The sequence below is a fragment of the Mya arenaria genome, chromosome 11 (assembly GCF_026914265.1).
Source record: "Mya arenaria isolate MELC-2E11 chromosome 11, ASM2691426v1".
Taxonomy (NCBI): Eukaryota; Metazoa; Mollusca; class Bivalvia; order Myida; family Myidae; genus Mya; species Mya arenaria.
Window position 1 is genome coordinate 13401254 of NC_069132.1, and position 18444 is coordinate 13419697.

The following is an 18444-nucleotide window of genomic DNA, read 5'->3' on the forward strand; positions in this document are numbered from 1 at the left end:
TTTACATTTCAGTAAACCCTCTATTTTCTATATTTTCATTTAACTTGTAAGTATATAAATTCGGGCAAGGTAATAAGTGAAATTCTTAATTTCTTCCACCATTTTAGTAACACCTGCTACAGTTCTACCAAGCAATGGCCGTACCTGGTTGATTGTTTCAAGGTCATCCATGTGTGACTTGTATTGCTGCACGGACTTCTCGTATTGGTGAAGCTTGTTGAGCTGATCCTCCAGCGATCCCTTCATCTGGATTGTGATCGAAGCCACTGCGTCCAGCTGGTTCTCAATCCATGGGCCAACAACGTTCGCCTTCTGGGCAAACTCCCTACGCAGACGCTCATTCCGCTGCTGTTTGGCCATCTCTTCACTGAGGGTGGAGTCTCGCTGTGGCACAAGCTGGCGAACCTCGCCCCACTTGGACCCAATGTCCTGTGAAAATATGGTTACGGTTACCATATTGGATACTTCCAGAGGAATGTATTGTTAGGGAATTGCAAAAGGAAGTTATTTTTAACAGGCAACATGAGTGATCAAGCTATAAATCTTTAAATTTTGCAAGTGAAGAAAACAAAACCAATTAGTAAACAGGATATTTTTATTGTTAAAATGATTCTTATATAACTAGACATAGTAATTTTTTTTGCATCTAATCATTGGTCTAGCTTAACCGCTTTCCAGACAAGATTAATCTGTCAATAAGAAAACAGCATGCACATTATGAAACATTTTTAATGAGCAATGAAAATGGAATGTTCATGCAATAAAGAAGTGAAAATACTGGTCAGAAGAAAAAATGTTGTATTTGAATGACTCATATTGAAACAAGATAAAAGAATATATTGTTACTGTTAGTGCTACCGGTATTTTAGATCCATCAAAACCCATAATCTCATTTCTGGTAAATCATTTCTACCACCATATACACTTTATTAGAGTTTTATACATATAGGTTAGTACCCCATGTTTCCTTGGATTTATTTATAAGCTAGCTACACACTCAATAATCATGCTCTGACAAATTAATCAAACTACAGTTATCTAGAAAGTTATATTTCAAACAAAAATTAATTAAATGATTTTTTTTCAGAAGGAAGTACCATTTTGATATAAAAATAAAGCTAAGAGACAAGAATCAAGAGTCTAAAGATAAATGTAGTTGTAAATTTCAAGTGTGTTTACACAATTTTCAATCCTCGTATGCTTTGTTAAAGAAAAGTCATTGTGTTTGAAGCTTTCAAGGAAGCAGGCTCTTAGTATCTTACTTATAAAACCTGCTTAAGGTTAGACCGCAGGAGTATTGCATTGCATCATATTAAATAAGGTGATTTCTTATCCAGAGAAACTGTTCCCCATGTATCCAGTTTGAACACCGACCAAAGCTAAGCCTTAATGTTAGACTAAAACCCAACCATGTTTTGATTCCTCACTGACAATTTTACAGCCATTTTTACTATCAATGTTTGAGTGTTTCCATAGTTTTGGCTTTACCTTGTAGTGAGTGAACCAAAACATCACAATACTGATATCCATAAAAGCTACAGATTATAGTACACAACACAGAAGTAGAAACATCAAGCAGTTATATTTGTTTTCTTTGATATGAAATGCATTTAATGTGTTAGCTTTTTATTATTGAACAGACAGCTACTGTATGAAGCATTTAGGATTTGTTTGAATACTATAGCAACCTGATGTTTCTTTCATATTATTAACTAAGCGTTGCTGATATACTAACCTCCTAACGAAGCCAAGCATGAAAATACATACATCACATTTAAATATCAAGCTTCCATTATAACTAGCATTTCTCATGCTAGCATTCAACATGGGAAACTCATTTAAAAATGAACTTGCAGTTACTCATAAGTTATGTATGTCTAATGCTGCATTCAAAAAACTTATTACTTCATATGAATAATACATTCTATTAAATGGCTTATTGAAGAAATGCTTCCCAAACATCATATAAAAGCAATGCTAGCACATCAAGCAATGCACTGCCATTCCTAAACTACACAGTTCAATTATAAATTAAAATAAAAATCCATAATTTTAACATGAGTTAGGGCAAGGAGGAATCTCTTCAATTGAAAACAAAATTCAATTTTCACTACATTTAACTTTGCTAGAGCTTTGAAAGCGTATTATAATAATATAATTTTAATATAATTGTTCAGCTTTCATTGAATAACAATGGCACAAAAGAATTTAATTAAACTTGTTTAAGCAGTAATCTTTAACAAAGAGAGAGACCTCACCAGCCCAGGTGCCACATGTCCCCTCTACACACTTGTCTATCTTACCTGTGGGTTGACAGTGGTGTACGGGTTCTCTGGGTTGTTGATGCCAATGGAGGACGAGAGGCGCTGTACCTCCTGTGAGAGCCGCATGATGGCGTTATACTCCTTGTCAGCCTCTGGCAATGTTGACTTGAACTGCTCATGGGCCTCAAACAACTCCTGTAACAAAGAGCAATTATAAGATGAGTTACACAGTGAAAAAATAAAGGAATGTTTCAAGTACTACTTTCTAATCAATTAAAAGAAAAACATTTCATTTACAATGACCAATACATTGGTTATTTATAAATTGATTGCTCATTGGATTTTTCAAGTTTTAGGGCAGAAAATATCTTGATAAAATATTTGAATTAGTCAAAAATTAATCATTGTTTCAATATTATGATCTGCTGATTATACAGCCTTTAAACATGTTCTTTGTGGGTATGTTTGTATAATAAGTTATCACCCATTGGTTCCCTTGTTTTTTGTTCAGAGTAACAGCAGAGATCACAGATGGAGGCAAGCAGATCATGTGTTTGAATGATTATGTTGTATATGTACCTGTATTTCCTCGGTGGTGTGGACAATAAACATGTCCAGCAGATCTTCCTTAGCTCCATCCAGCCAGTTATTGAACGGCTAAAAAAGGACAGGAAATATGATAACATAACTTACATTGTTTGTTTTGCGAAACAAATGATCACTACAATATCCCAATCATGCTTGTTGGCACAATGTTACATTGAGAAAAAATAATGATCTTATGCAGTGAAAAAAACTGCTGCTATCAAAGAGTACTGCTAATGACACTATTAACAAATATCAATCATCAAGTTTTGATCTAAAAGAAACTTTCAAAATATGAACAACAACAGAGAAACAAAAACCAGTTAAGAGAATTGCAAGAGATGATTTACCGCTGCACGCTTGGCAAATTCCAGGTGAAGAGAGTCAATCTTTTCAAGAATATTCTCTGCTTCCTGAAATGAGAAAAATCAAAGAGCCACAGTGAGATCATTTTCCAGTTTCTTTTTTGTACTTTCAGGATATGCATGTATCGAAATGAATCGAAATATAAATTGAGAACAACATCTGAAATCTTTATTTGTTACAGGAATTAAAACTGCGGACAACACAGCCTACAGATCTTTCCAAAAAGGTAAGCCAAGTTTTCTTACAGCAACCTGCTTTCCTAATTTTTCGTAATAAAATTCAATGATTTTTTTTCAAATTATATCAAACTAATCAAAGGGAGGTAACGTACATCAAGAGCTGTGCGGCGCGATGCAGTGAGGGTTCCCAGTCTGTCCCACTGGTCACAGATCGTCTGGCACCTGGTGTTAACTGCTACAATATCATGGTACTGCAGGGCACTAAAAAAGTTCAATCATACATATTGCTGAATTGAGATTGTTGAATAAAAAGAGCACAGAAATTTGAGTTTATCTAATGAAGTCTTGCTAAAACAACATTTTTGGTCATTATGTACATCTGCTCTTTGAACAATATCCAAGTATATTAAATGAGTTTTACCATGGATCCCTTAATCCCAAACCCGCTATATATAAATAATTTTCCTCATTTAAGAAACACACAATTCTGAAAATTCAGCATTGTTTTAATGCATGATGATTCCATACTTGAGTTCCTGTGCGATGGCTGCTATCTGCTCCACTCTGTCCTGATGGGCTGCCAGGTCACTCTCAAATGCTTCATGCTTCTTCTTCATAGCCTGGAGATAACACAGTTACATTGATGAAACCAGAGGGACACAACTATGTCATAATGTAGACCAACCCCTTCAAATAACTTTCATTACAGTAGATCTATTGTCTAAATTTTATTTCACTAAGTGAACTGTTATAGCATTACTTTAGCAAAAGAGCTACATGAAAAGAAAGTTAACAGCAGCAGAAATCATAATAGTCTCTTGCCTACAATAAAACCCTAAAGAACTCATTTGTGTATTTTCATATCCTATTAAAGCAGTTAATATGAAAGAGTGGGGACTGAATTAAAGCAAAACAGCATGGTTCCTGTAAGAGTAAGTATGTACCTTGACATCATTGAGCCTGCATCGTTTGAAGTCCTGTGACTGGAGCATGTCCTCCTTACCCTCGGCCCAGTCCTCGTGGATCTCACATCGGTGACGGAACTTCTGGGCCAGGTGATCCAGACGCTCTAACCTGTACACATGAATTAGTATTTGGGGATATAGTAAAACCTCATGACATTTCAAACTCTTGTTTCAGCTCAGTCACACAGACCGTATTTCTTTCTCGATAAGTTCACATTTTACATGTTACACACATACATATGAATGTACATTAAAATTAGTTCAATAAATTGTCAGTAACTATTCTTAAACAGCTTTTTTATGAACAAATATCTTGGTAATTGTCTTTATTCATCTCTGTTTCATTTCCTAAACACCAATGTTTTTTTATTAAAGAACAAAAGTTTTTATCGAAAGATATGATTTCCATAACAATGGAATTCAGAACCCACCTCTGCAGTTCTGAGAGAAGCCACTCTTCAAAGCCTTTTTCTGCTGTCTCCAGTCCCTTCCATGCATTTGCGATATCCTAAAGCACAAACAGTGAAACAGGATTAAAACATAAGCATGTTACATAATAAACAGTATAAAGCGATGATTTACACAGTTAGTTTGTCCTTCTTACTCTAACAACATATTAATGGTACGGCAAGTATGTTCTGTGAATTCGGATATTCATGACAGATTTTTTTTTTTTTTTTTTCAATAAAACTTTTCTGAGAATCAGTGACATGAGTGAGACAAGATCATAGAATGACTATCCAAGGTCTACTATACCAGAATAGAACAATAATGTCTGGCAGTAATGTACTTACAGACACCATTTTTCCCTCCGTGGGGAGGTAGGCTGGCCTGTTGCTGAGGCGAAGGCGTGTCTGGAGCGTGTTGAAGCTGTTTTCTAGGCGTGCTTTGTCCTCCAACTTTGGAGGCTTGTGTTTGCGGCGGTAGTCCCTGAACTCATCAAGTTTACGCTGGGTACCGGGCAGAGTGTTGTCTGTTGTGCGGTTTTCCAGCCAGGGGGTTGTCTTCTTGATCCATGCCAACAACTGGAGGTTCAATAATTAGTTCAATGATGTGAGGTTCAACATTGGACTATATTTGCTGCATATGTTTTCATGTTGTTGTTTGTTCAAACATCAAGTTAAAGACCATAACTCTTAAATCTTACTTTAAGTGTCTGTTTCCATGCACATAAAAAAACATTTTTGCTGCTTCTCAATGAATTATGTGAACATAAATGCAGTGATTCATTTTGAATTTGCTTGAATGCATCTTTTGGACTCACTCTTTCAAAACAATTGGTCCTCGGCAAAATATTGAGAGTCCCAGGCAAAGATTTGCGCACATATTACTCAATGAATATGCATCCTGCATATAACAGCTCCTCGGGATATAACTTTTAGTATTGGACTCGGGGAGAGCAGCGAAATGAGTCTCTGTTCATGTACAGTTGGAAATGGACAGAAGCCACCATAGCACAGACATACTAACTCTGTATTATATATTATATAGACCGTTCTGCTACTCCGGGGACACAATAATGAAAGACAATGGTATAACTATCACAATACAAATCATTTCCTACACAAACATTGTACACATGATACGTACGTCGCTGGCAAGGCGCTCATACTCCTCCATGAGTCGCTCATTCTCCTGGTTCACCTTCAACACCTTACAGATACGGTTAGCTGCCGTTTCCGCCTGAAATATTCAATAAAAGTTAATGTAGAGATTATGCCAACTTAAATGTGTTTTTTTGTAATGGGTTTTAATTTTGATTCACTATTTTAGAAATTTAAAGGAATGAAGCAATTTCACAATTTAAATAATACCTAATCATCAGTAGTTTTTAGTTACAGGTGAAAGCATCTTGGGACTTCTTAAATGAGGAGAGTTGATTTTTTTATAATGGTATGCCTATCTGCATTTTTTTTTTCAAAATACATTGTGGTTTACCTGTTGGGCTCCAGAGAAAGCGTGGTAGTATGCGGAAACGTAGGTCATCACTGACCTCTCATCTGGCTTCACTGAGTTTACCATGTCTGAAACACACAACATAAACCACTATTGGTCTTCATTCATGGACATGTATATAAACCCATCGGTCTTCATTCATGGACATGTGTATAACCACCATCGGTCTTCATTCATGGACATGTAAATAAACCACCATCGGTCTTTATTCATGGACATGTAAATAAACCACCATCGGTCTTTATTCATGGACATGTATATAAACCACCATCGGTCTTTATTCATGGACATGTATATAAACCACCATCGGTCTTCATTCATGGACATGTGAATAACCACCATTGGTCTTCATTCATGGACATGTATATAAACCACCATCGGTCTTTATTCATGGACATGTAAATAAACCACCATCGGTCTTTATTCATGGACATGTATGTAAACCACCATCGGTCTTTATTCATGGACATGTATATAAACCACCATTGGTCTTCATTCATGGACATGTATATAAACCACCATCGGTCTTCATTCATGGACATGTAAATAAACCACCATTGGTCTTCATTCATGGACATGTAAATAAACCACCAATTGGTCTTCATTCATGGACATGTATATAAACCACCATTGGTCTTCATTCATGGACATGTATATAAACCACCATTGGTCTTCATTCATGGACATGTAAATAAACCACCATCGGTCTTCATTCATGGACATGTATATAAACCACCATCGGTCTTCATTCATGGACATGTGTATAACCACCATCGGTCTTCATTCATGGACAAGTATATAAACCACCATTGGTCTTCATTCATGGACATGTATATAAACCACCATCGGTCTTCATTCATGGACATGTAAATAAACCACCATTGGTCTTCATTCATGGACATGTGTATAACCACCATCGGTCTTCATTCATGGACATGTATATAAACCACCATTGGTCTTCATTCATGGACATGTATATAAACCACCATCGGTCTTCATTCATGGACATGTGTATAACCACCATCGGTCTTCATTCATGGACATGTATATAAACCACCATTGGTCTTCATTCATGGACATGTATATAAACCACCATCGGTCTTCATTCATGGACATGTAAATAAACCACCATTGGTCTTCATTCATGGGCATGTAAATAAACCACCATTGGTCTTCATTCATGGACATGTGTATAACCACCATCGGTCTTCATTCATGGACATGTGTATAACCACCATTGGTCTTCATTCATGGGCATGTAAATAAACCACCATTGGTCTTTATTCATGGACATGTATATAAACCACCATTGGTCTTTATTCATGGACATGTATATAAACCACCATTGGTCTTTATTCATGGACATGTATATAAACCACCATTGGTCTTTATTCATGGACATGTAAATAAAAAACCACCATCGGTCTTCATTCATGGACATGTATATAAACCACCATCGGTCTTCATTCATTGACATGCATAATCAACATCAGCATCATTTTGGATATTTTAGGTGATGACCTTAAACAAGCAATTGAAGTTCTTTAAAAGTTTCACTACAAGAAGAGTTTGTTGCGACAAGGGCTGGTTACCTTCAGCGTCCAACATGCGGGGGATATCCAAGTGTTTCTCTGCAACATCGAAAGCTGTGTTCAGGTTCTCCAATGGATTGTCCTGCAATTAAAGAGGTAAGAATTTCAATCCAATTGAGGTCTTTATAAACATCACTTTTAGAATGAGATTGAACCTCAAGATATTTATTATAAGTGTTTTTAAAGACATTGTTGATTAAGCTGTATTAGGGGAAAGGTACGGTTATAAAGGCTTGTTTTTGCAGTATTAAATGAGTAAGACATCTCAATCATACAGAGATAACAAGCACTTTCATTTATCTGACACAAACATTACTGACTAAGGCTGTATAGCTGATAATTTTGTTAATCAATTTAAAATAATTAGGATAACTTTGTAATCAGCTAAAGTTCAAAATATCTAACAGAGGTGGAAAAACCTAGAACATGATTAACAAATTGTGCATATGAATTACTATACATGAATAATTATCACTTGCAATGCCTGTTCTTATTTCATAACTTCCTCAACCTGACTTCCACCCACTTCAAAATTGACAGGATTGGTAATTGAAAATCACAGATTAATCGGAAATATATTTCAGAATGTTGAAGTGGTTGAGAGTCAGGGGGAAATACATGTAATATCAGTTATCTGGTCAAACAAGGATGCATATTTCACACACAATAATTTTTATATAATTTGTGGGGTTCATGTCAGATCGTACCTTCATTATTTTATGTTGCTTGGTTAATTTCTGACATTAACCCCACAAATGAACTTATTGTATGAATTTAAATTTTCTGTAGGTCAATGCATCAGACAAATAAGCTGTTGAACAATTCCCACAAATTATCTTATTCTATGAATTCAGAATAGGTCAATGACTCAAGCGAATAAGCTGTTGAACAACTCGCATCTCTACAAGACTATGACATGCTAAAAAGCTGTTCAAAATAACATATAATTGCATGATTGAGATTGTTTCTTCTAAAATAAACCTAAAATCCCAGGATGTAGAAACTGTGAAAGACTTTTCAGTGTATTTTTCCAGAAAGCATTGGTCCAGTGGGAAGGCACCAGTCGATATCTGGCTTACCTTTGACAGTTTATGGTAATCTATGAGCTCCGGTCGGTGTCTGTGAATGAGGGCACAGAAGGCCAACCCATCCTTAAAACTGAAGAAAACAAGCACAACATGCACACACCAGGCAAACAAACGCATTTAAAAGGAAGCAAAAGTCAATTGTAGGAAGTATTTTAACCATTCAAGGCAATTCATGGAGCATAGTGGAGTTTTACTTTGGAATCTGTACGAAGTTGGGAATATCCATAAACCCAAGGACATAAAGCTGAACTATTTTTGGTAGAAATAAAACCAATATGCTTAATGTATTGCCTTTTCCTGCTAAAATCAGCACAACAAAACAGCAGGCCCATAAACACAATTAAAATGGCCAACACCTCCATACAGGTGTGAAGCTGATCTTCAAGCTGGTAACACTGTCAGTCTATTTCAAGCCATGTGCATGGAGATGCCAGCGCATTGTCGTATTTCTAACTAATCTGGATAAAGCATGCTAAGAAGCCCTGACGTTGAGTGCCTTCTACTGTGAGGGCTTCAGGCACCTGATTTCATCTTAAAGCTGCAAACTGACACATCCAATTATTGCCATATCAAACAGGTAAGTGTTTTTTTCAAATTACAGATTATAAAAATAAGGCGTTCTTGATATCACTGACTTGCATATCATGGTAAATGTTTCATATGCACAGTCATCTGTCAGGACCAGAATTTTTTCATGCTTAAATTATAAGGATGTGCTCAAGGACTTGTTACTAAAATAATTTGCAAATTCAAGGCAAAATTGGCCGGTATTACATTCATTTTAAATCATTAAAAAAAACCTTGAGAATTCTGTTTTGCCAAAAAAATCTGTGAGCACATAAATATTTGAGAACTACTCAAAATGCAATCATGCAAATAAAAACTCAAAGTAAATTTAACTCCCATTAATGATATCAGACATGTTAGCTTGGAACAAATAAAGCAATCTGGTTCCCTGCAAAATAAATTTGAAAATAAAATTCAAGCAATGAATGAAACTAGAGGCCTAGGAAGACTCGTTGTTGGCAGCGTGCGTAATTACCCTCGAAAGTTTGTAGATGTCGAGAAGTTCTGGTCTATGTCGGTGAATGAGGGCACAGAATGCCAAACCATCCTTCCAGCTAAAGCACAACAACAAAACATTAGTAGGACATTGTTTTATATATTGTGTGATTTACTTCAAATGGCATAGTTCATTTCAATCATAATTTAACCACAACAAAAAGACTTGTTTCTATAAATGATAAATCATATCAATGTTGATGGATGGTGTGACCGTGTTAAGTCTGACAAAAATGTGGACAGTATTGCTGGACCAAAAATCAATGGTCAACACAAGTTCTCTGGCCTGGCTAGCTAAAATCATCCAGCCTAGCCAGTGGACAGTTCAGTGGACTTTTTTATTTCACAATACTTTTGACAGAAGTATCTTAACAAGCATTTTCTCTTTGTTAAGCAGTGTTTTAGCGCTCAAGGTTGAGTGAACAAGATGTTCAGTAACCTTGAAGTAAACCCTGCCTGGACTGAGAGCTCTCACTTGAGATTGCTCGAAAAGTAACATTGTGATGACCTTGACATTTAGAGGATGCTTAAGCTGTATAACAAGGACAGGCCATAGACAAATGATTTATTTCTTCAAATCGAATGCTATCCTTTATTGAGCTTGTTGTGGCTCAAAATTCATTGCCAAACTTTTCTCCTACATACATAATTGTGTATACCTTTTGCAATTACTGTCATTACAACAAGCATGATGAACGTCAACAATTACAGTCTTCTATAATTTTCACTGTACATCATGTTAGTTATATCTTCGTAAATAGTTTTGAGTAGGTTTATTAATAGCTTCACAGTCAGGGTCTTGCTTAGATGCCTTTTTGTCATATCTATGCAACATTCATAGCCAGTACAGCTTGAAGAATGCTTGGTGAAATAATGTTTGATATTCCCAAAAAACAAAAGTGTGAATACATGAGATTCACTGCCAAGTTTATCGCATTTGTGATCTAAGAATAGAGCCAAGACCACATACCTAAGATGAAAGTTCTGTACATTAACATTTTTGTATGGAGCTGTCTTGCGCTGACACCAAAGTAGCAGCCCCTCTTTTGCAGTCAATTCTGAAATAAACAAAAAGCAACATATAAACAATGTTTACTTAGAACAAAGAATGCACAACACACACCTATATGATAAAAATGGAAAGGGCTGGCATGACCATAGTATCTATGCAAGATTCAAATATTCAGATAAGACATTATCATAGAACAAAATGTCAAGTATGACAGTGCAAAAGATAATAATTATTATATCTTGAGGAAACTAGTCTTTTACAAAGTACTGAGTTAACAATGCAATAAAGCTTCATGGTAATGAAGCATTCCAGTCTCAATAAGTATTCAAAGAGTAGAAGTTTGGTACTCATGATTCATTTTCTACCTTACATCTCAACACTTGCTTGCCAAACTGAACTAATTATAACCTGTCAATATTATAGATAGGAGACTATCGCTCCCAAGGTACCAATGCTATGCGATTTTTTCTGTCAGAATTTACAAATTGGCATTCTTTCAGCACTGAGAAAAGCTAGTGATCAGCAAGAAACACAAGAAACAATACACCTTTATACAACACAGCATGACACAGACAACATGCTAGAGAGAATTGCACTGGCAAATCAGTTTTTTTTGTTGAATGTCTTTTCTAACTCTCAGAAGAGCCATATTGACTTCATATCGAGTTATAATTAAACATATCAATTTCTGCTCATAAGTTTAATGATTTGATGTGTGTTTGAGTAACACAGATTATAATCTTAGCCCAGTTACTAAAATTATATCACTCAACGATATTTCTTTTATTGTAAATAGAAAGCCTTTGAGATAAAGCAACCAACTGGAACATTTAAATGACGAATAAATTCAAATTTTGAGCTCACTGACGATAGAATTATTACACACCAGTGAAGACTGTACACAAGATTTCAAAGACAGGCTGGAAATACCCAATGTTGTAATGTCATCTAAATATTGCCTTATTTTGTTATTGTAACTTTATCTCTTACGGAAATTAATGTTTTAATATCTTAAGATTTTAACAAAAGCAACTTGTTTCAGTGTTTCTTTATGGTCATTGTCACCATCGTGACAAGAGGAGATGACAATTGAGTGTATGTATTGGACATTGGCCGAGTAGGATTTCCCAGTGAACAGCCAGGCCACAAGGCCGATGTTGACAACCCTGTGAATTGTTGTCACTTGACTTGCATTTCATGTTCATGTCAGGGATATTTCACACATTTGACAATGTACTACATGGGCTATACACAGATGAAATAGTAATAAAGGCTTTATAGTGAACATATTAGTCTCAACATTCTGTGAGGATCTGTATAAATTTAACACCATACATACATCAATACTAGAATACTTTAAATTGGGATGCTGAAACAGAATTTAACACCACCTCAAAAATGTACATTGCTTTTCCCCCCAATATCATAGTATGTGCAAAGGACATTTAAACCTTATGGTGACACATATATCACAAAGTGTCTAATCTAGTCAGATCACTTTGCATTCCTCCCATACAAATACCACAGAAGCTTGAATGTAAATTGTAATGATATTAAAATGCCCTAAATAGATACACTCAGTAGTTTGCTGTGGCCTGTAAAGAAAGAGGTTGCTTCTTGCTATTATGAAAATTTGGGGTGATCCTTATAGATTGGATGTTTATCACATTTATTCACAGATAATTTGCCACACAATCATCAATGATAAGTGCAACTATTTGCAGGAGATGGGTATAATGATTGTTGGAGATGGTAATCTTAGCACCACATTCACTGGCAAAAAAGTGGCCAGAATCTGCTCATAATTTATAATCTTTTCCATATCAGCAAGAATGATTTATCTTGACTGAAAGTCTGAGGCAGAACAATTCTCCAGCTTTCATCATAGTTTGGCCCCACATAGCTAACATGAGTGAGACTGAAAATGGACACCTGGTTTGTTACATTATCTATGCATAAACCCCAGCCCCACAGCAGGCAGAGTGGCCTTGAGGATAGACAAGGTCGGGAATACACTGGCTGTGAAAGACAGTCAATTAACATTGTTGTTCATTTCAATAACAGGCTTACAGGTATTGCAATCATTGACAAAATGCTTGCTCCATTCATGAGAATGGAAGCATAATACTACTGAGTTGACATAATAATACATTCAAATTGCAGCTGAAAACACAAACACAATACCTACAAAATACTCCAAATGCCATAGATCTGCACTTGAACCTTTAATACTGCCCTGCAAAACTAGAGCTATCACAGAAGTTATGGATACCCCAAGTTGCTGCCTGGACAAAGGAATGGTTAAATGTTACATTATGGTAAATGAACAACATGACCATGTGCATTTTAAAACATTCTGTCATTGCTATGTCAGTCAGACATAATACTTTTTTTAGACCATTTGTCACTAATTCAAGGGCTGTAACTCTGGGGTATGATAATGGTATCAAGTAACAGTATGGGCTTTGTATCATCATGAATAAATCTCAAGGCAACTGTATAAGCTATTTGGCAGTTTTTTATTGCCTAACACCTTTGACTGCTGAGATGACCAACCTTATGAACCACACTGGCAGAATAAGTGAGGAAAACTGGCACACTGTCATGAAATATGTATGTCATTATCATTTCCAACTGTGAAGGTATCTAAGAGAAACCACAGAAAAAAACATGTGCTGGATATTTTCTTAAGCAATCTTATCTACAGCATGTATAATAGGGCAGATGTGGGGCAGGGGTTCAAATGGAAAAGATGAATACATCTCACACAGAACATACACTTTACAACTACAGCATTTTCACTGTAACATCATAGATTCACTTGTTGACCTCTAGATGCTTGGATCAGAAGCAATAACAGATTGAAATTTGAAATAGACATCAAGAGATCAAGTCTATCAATTTCAGGCATCAGAGTTCACTCACTTCAAGTTCATTTTCTCAATGTTTGCAATACCTGTATGAACATCTTATTTTTTACTAAAACAAAGTTTTAACTGCCTAAAATAATCATATGATTTATGTCTGGAAAATGACTAATATAATATTTATGAAGCGGTATCATCGCTCAGTTGTAAGTTTGACTTAAATAAGGTGACCAGAAATATTCTTATTCAAATTGTAACCATAAGTAGATGTCTAATGATACCATTTACCTACAAGCACATGTGAAAAATAGGTGAAAGATCTTTAACATCCCAAAATGATTCAAAACACCAGATGTATTTATCTAGGGCCATGAGAAAACCTTAAGCCAAAAATACTACAGTGAAACTGCTTTCCCTCGAACAAGCGGTCGCTCGAGAACCGGCGTTCCCTCGAGGTCGGAGTTTGGTCCCGAACTTTTTTCCTTCTATTTTCATATAAAGTATACCCACGCTGCCTCGAAACCTAATTATGTCGAGCAGTCGAGCAATATCCTCGGTCCCAAGTACACAAATCGTGCACAAAACCTTATGGCTCCCTCGAGGTCATAATTTCACACTTTTTCCCGAACGCGTGTTCCAAAATAAATTTTCGCAAGTTGTAAAAATTGCAATGACAGTTGAAAGGCAATTTGATAAGGTGTGAAAAACCGTTTATCACTGTTAACGCTTGACCGATATTAGTTGATATGGGCATTTGAGATGATAATTATGAGAAGTTAATGACGAGAAGTTAATGACGAGAAATTTAAATGAGTAATAAAAATATGAATAAAACACTACCATATCGATCCAACATCGGAATATCTGAAAAGAATTCCTTCTTGTCACTTTGCTTTGCAAAATGGCAAATGAGAAAGAACTTACAAATTGTCGAACACCTGAGCAATCTAGTGAAGGACCCATGACTGGGGGGGATGGCTAGATAAAATACACTGAGAGATATTTCATATCAAACTGGAAAATTGAAAATCGGGTCGTTCGAAACATCGGTTCCCTCGAGGTTTTGGCTCGGTCCCTGGCGACCTCGAGCGATCGCAGTTTTACTGTACTTTAAACCCGATTGATATAACCTATCTTACTTCTGTTCTATATGCAAAATGCTAATGGTTGAAATAATTTTTGAAGCAATGGAAAGGCAGTATTTTTGTTTAATATTTGTCTTTCAAATTCCTATTAATCATAATTTGATGTATCAATTGCATGTGACATGTCTTTATGTACCAAACACATGTGCTAAGTAATTTGAAAATCACTCTATGCATGACAAATTGACAGCTAGGACACAACTATGTCTCAGTGCATATTATGCAGCATTGCATAATGATTCAACTTTTATGTGTAACCTTGAACTCTGAGGAGAGTCACTCGACACATCACCTTTATGTTCTGAACATAATTATATGCCAAATTAAAAAAGAACCCCTCCTTGAATGACAAAGTTACAGCCCGGACACAACAAACAATCCTACAGATGTATGTATGCTGTTCCAATATACTAATCTTGTTATTGTGACCTTGACCTTTGAGGTAGGGATGTTGGTCTTGCACACGACACATCATCTTTATGAACCAAGCACATACCGGTATGCCTAATATTTTCAATTCCCCCCCCCCCCCTCCAGCACAAAGCTACAGCCCTTGCTCAGAAAACTGGACAAATGGACCAAGGAATTTTAATATGCCAACCTTTAGGGGCATAAAAAACAGACATGTTGAAATGATAAAGCATTCTTAATGTTTTCATTTTTATTGCTTTATTTTCTTACTACAATAGTCATGTTCAAAATTCAGCAGCAGAGGCAAGAGTCCATTTGAAAGGGGCCTGCCTTGTCCGTAAACAAAAATGATTTCAACCATATACATCTATTATGAGGTCTTTATGAAAATTATTTAACATTTACCAAGCTGCAGCAGGCTTGAATGCTTAATTTCCATCAAGACCTCCAAATAAACAATAACCTATACATAGAGTTTGAATACTGGTAAGGCCTAAAAAAAAAATGTTGTTTTTTTTTTATTCGGCTTTATATAAGAATATCATTTTCATCATTGGAGAATGGTGTTAAAGTTATCTTCTGTATAAGCATTTAAGGTTTAAACTACATATTGAAAAGCAATTTAAAAAAAAAAAAAATTTTTTTTTTTAGTTTTTTCATTTTTTTTTCAAACTGACTATAAAAACGATAGGGTCGGCGCCTATTCCGTAGGTAGGGTCAGGTAACCCGCACCAAATGTATTTTTTTTTTAGGCCTAAAAGATGCCTGGCATAAAACTTGTAAAACATGGAACAAAAACTCAAAGAGGAATACATAAATCAATTTATAATTCTCTACTTCAGATGTAAACCATCCCATTATAAAACACCTGCACAGTTTGTGAACTTAGCAATATCTTCAATTATGATTCAAAAATGATTCAGAAGTATTCAGCATTTGACTCTCCTAAATATAACCACAAACCTTAGGCCAAAAAAAGGGTAGGCAGGCCTTTTATTATTTGTTGTTTTAGTAGGCTTTATGAAAGATTGTTCTTGTCATCATTTGGGAATGGTGTTTAAGTTATCTTCTGTTTAAAGGTTAAAAGATTTTGAACTACAAATTAAAAACATACAATTTAAAAATTACAATCAGACTATAAAAACAGTACGGTTGGAGTCTATTTTGTAGGTAGGGTCAGGTAACCCGAACCAAACATGTTTTTTTGTGGCCTTATCATTCCCTACAATTAGCATTCCACAGATCAGGTAAACTCTCCTATTGAAAATCATTACTGCAGTACAGAACATTAATTAATAAAATGAATTTGAAGTAAAATCTTTAAACCTGGGTCATGTAAACTGAGTAAATAAACTAGCATTTTATTTCAAAATACATCTTTCATTCATCATTTTAAGCAACCAGGTAATGGGGAGATTAAGTCATCCATTCAAATCTGAAGTTCACTACAAAATAATGGAGACAAGTTATGCACACGTAATATTAGGAATAAAATTTGCATTCCAAACACGAGTTTCAGTTTCACATGGTTGTATTGCAGCTACTTTTGACAGAACACAAAGAAATGAGAGGGAAATGATTAAATTTAAGAAGAATCAGAAATAAAGCAGCGGAAATAGCAGGAGCACTTGGCATTCCCCAGTAGCATAGAAGCCCCTATTGACTCTTAATGATAAAACCTGTGCTAAACAACTTAAAGGCAAGGCCTAAAGAATCTATCATAAGTGTGAGGGTGAATGAAAATTCCGGCCCATATAAGGAAGATAATCTTACTTCTATGGAGAGGAGGGGATATGAAAGTAAGGTAAAATAATTGTGAAAGTATTGACTTGTCGCCTATATGTCAAAATGGTCCTATCGGGAAGCAAACAGTGGCTCTGTGTCACAGATAGCCTTGTGGAGAACGCTGTCGTAACTGTACACCTCTCACATTACTGGCCAAACAAACCTGTCAAGGCTACTCGAGTATTCTTCGTGCAAGAAAGAAGGAACAATCAATGCCTGCATTATATCTGCACATAATTTCAATTTTTCTCTTTTTTATACCAGAAAATAGCATTCAACAGCAGTTGCATGTCACAAAATCAATCCAATGCAATTAAGAAATAAAGTACTAAACATTCAGAAAATATTCTTGCAACAGACCAAATGTGCTATACAAGTGAACAATGTACTTTTTGGGGGTGCAATATTTCTCTCAATAAAGCAGCTCAATGTTCAGCATTGTATTACATTATGTTATACCTGCTATGCAGTGGTTCAATGCTATATTGCTCATGTGGGCTTACCTTCTACTGTGATATCTTGGATGGCAAATCGCAAAATTATGGTCCAGATCATACCCAAGGTCATCTTATTATTACCATCAACAATTTCTGAAAAGAAGAGGACACATGATCATACTTATATGAATGTTAAAACTGACAATAAGTTATGTGAATTACTCACAGATGTGGAATCTTTTACAATAACTTGCAAATCGTATTTTACTGTATGACATTGTAGAAGTGCCATTACATATAGCAAGACAAGAGTACCTGCAGATGATGCAAAAGCCTGTCTTTGACTGACTTGCAAAGTAACGGGAATTCCTTAACTAAGTTGTATTTGTGAACATGGATACCAGCTTCAAAATGATCATGAGTGGGTTTCAAGTTGTGGCCGATTTTGCTCAATATAGTCAAAGCAGTTGTGAAGACCAAGGCTCTGGCAATGCCTTGATATTTTTTTTTCCAAAAACAGACAAGTATGAAACAGGTGCAGTTAGTAAGAATATTTTATGAGAGCATTTATTTTAACTTTAACAAGGATACTATCACTGTTTGAAGCATCAGATTCATTATATTCTGCAATCTGTCTTTCTTGCTTTATTGAACAATAACCAGTAGCTCAAAAGTATAAAGTTTTAAGAGTGTCTTCACCATTGAAGACAACTGAATGGTCTCATGAACA

General features: G+C 35.6%; 1 protein-coding gene across 2 annotated transcripts in view; it reads right to left on the reverse strand.

Annotated features, from left to right (window-relative positions):
* Positions 1-18444, reverse strand: part of LOC128208794 (alpha-actinin-like) — a 33051-nt gene that overhangs the window by 6508 nt on the left and 8099 nt on the right. Inside the window, exons 3-17 of one of the 2 annotated variants that reach the window (XM_052912392.1) lie at positions 17781-17867; positions 11028-11115; positions 8987-9065; positions 7908-7989; positions 6298-6383; positions 5950-6042; positions 5154-5384; positions 4791-4867; positions 4339-4468; positions 3923-4014; positions 3547-3655; positions 3200-3262; positions 2844-2921; positions 2304-2459; positions 145-429 (exon numbers count right to left, since the gene is read on the reverse strand). In XM_052912392.1, coding sequence (XP_052768352.1) covers positions 145-429; positions 2304-2459; positions 2844-2921; positions 3200-3262; positions 3547-3655; positions 3923-4014; positions 4339-4468; positions 4791-4867; positions 5154-5384; positions 5950-6042; positions 6298-6383; positions 7908-7989; positions 8987-9065; positions 11028-11115; positions 17781-17867 — 1736 coding nt within the window. Of the gene's footprint in view, positions 1-144; positions 430-2303; positions 2460-2843; positions 2922-3199; positions 3263-3546; positions 3656-3922; positions 4015-4338; positions 4469-4790; positions 4868-5153; positions 5385-5949; positions 6043-6297; positions 6384-7907; positions 7990-8986; positions 9066-10037; positions 10117-11027; positions 11116-17780; positions 17868-18444 lie in introns of both variants that reach the window. The other variant, XM_052912394.1, reaches the window with a different exon arrangement.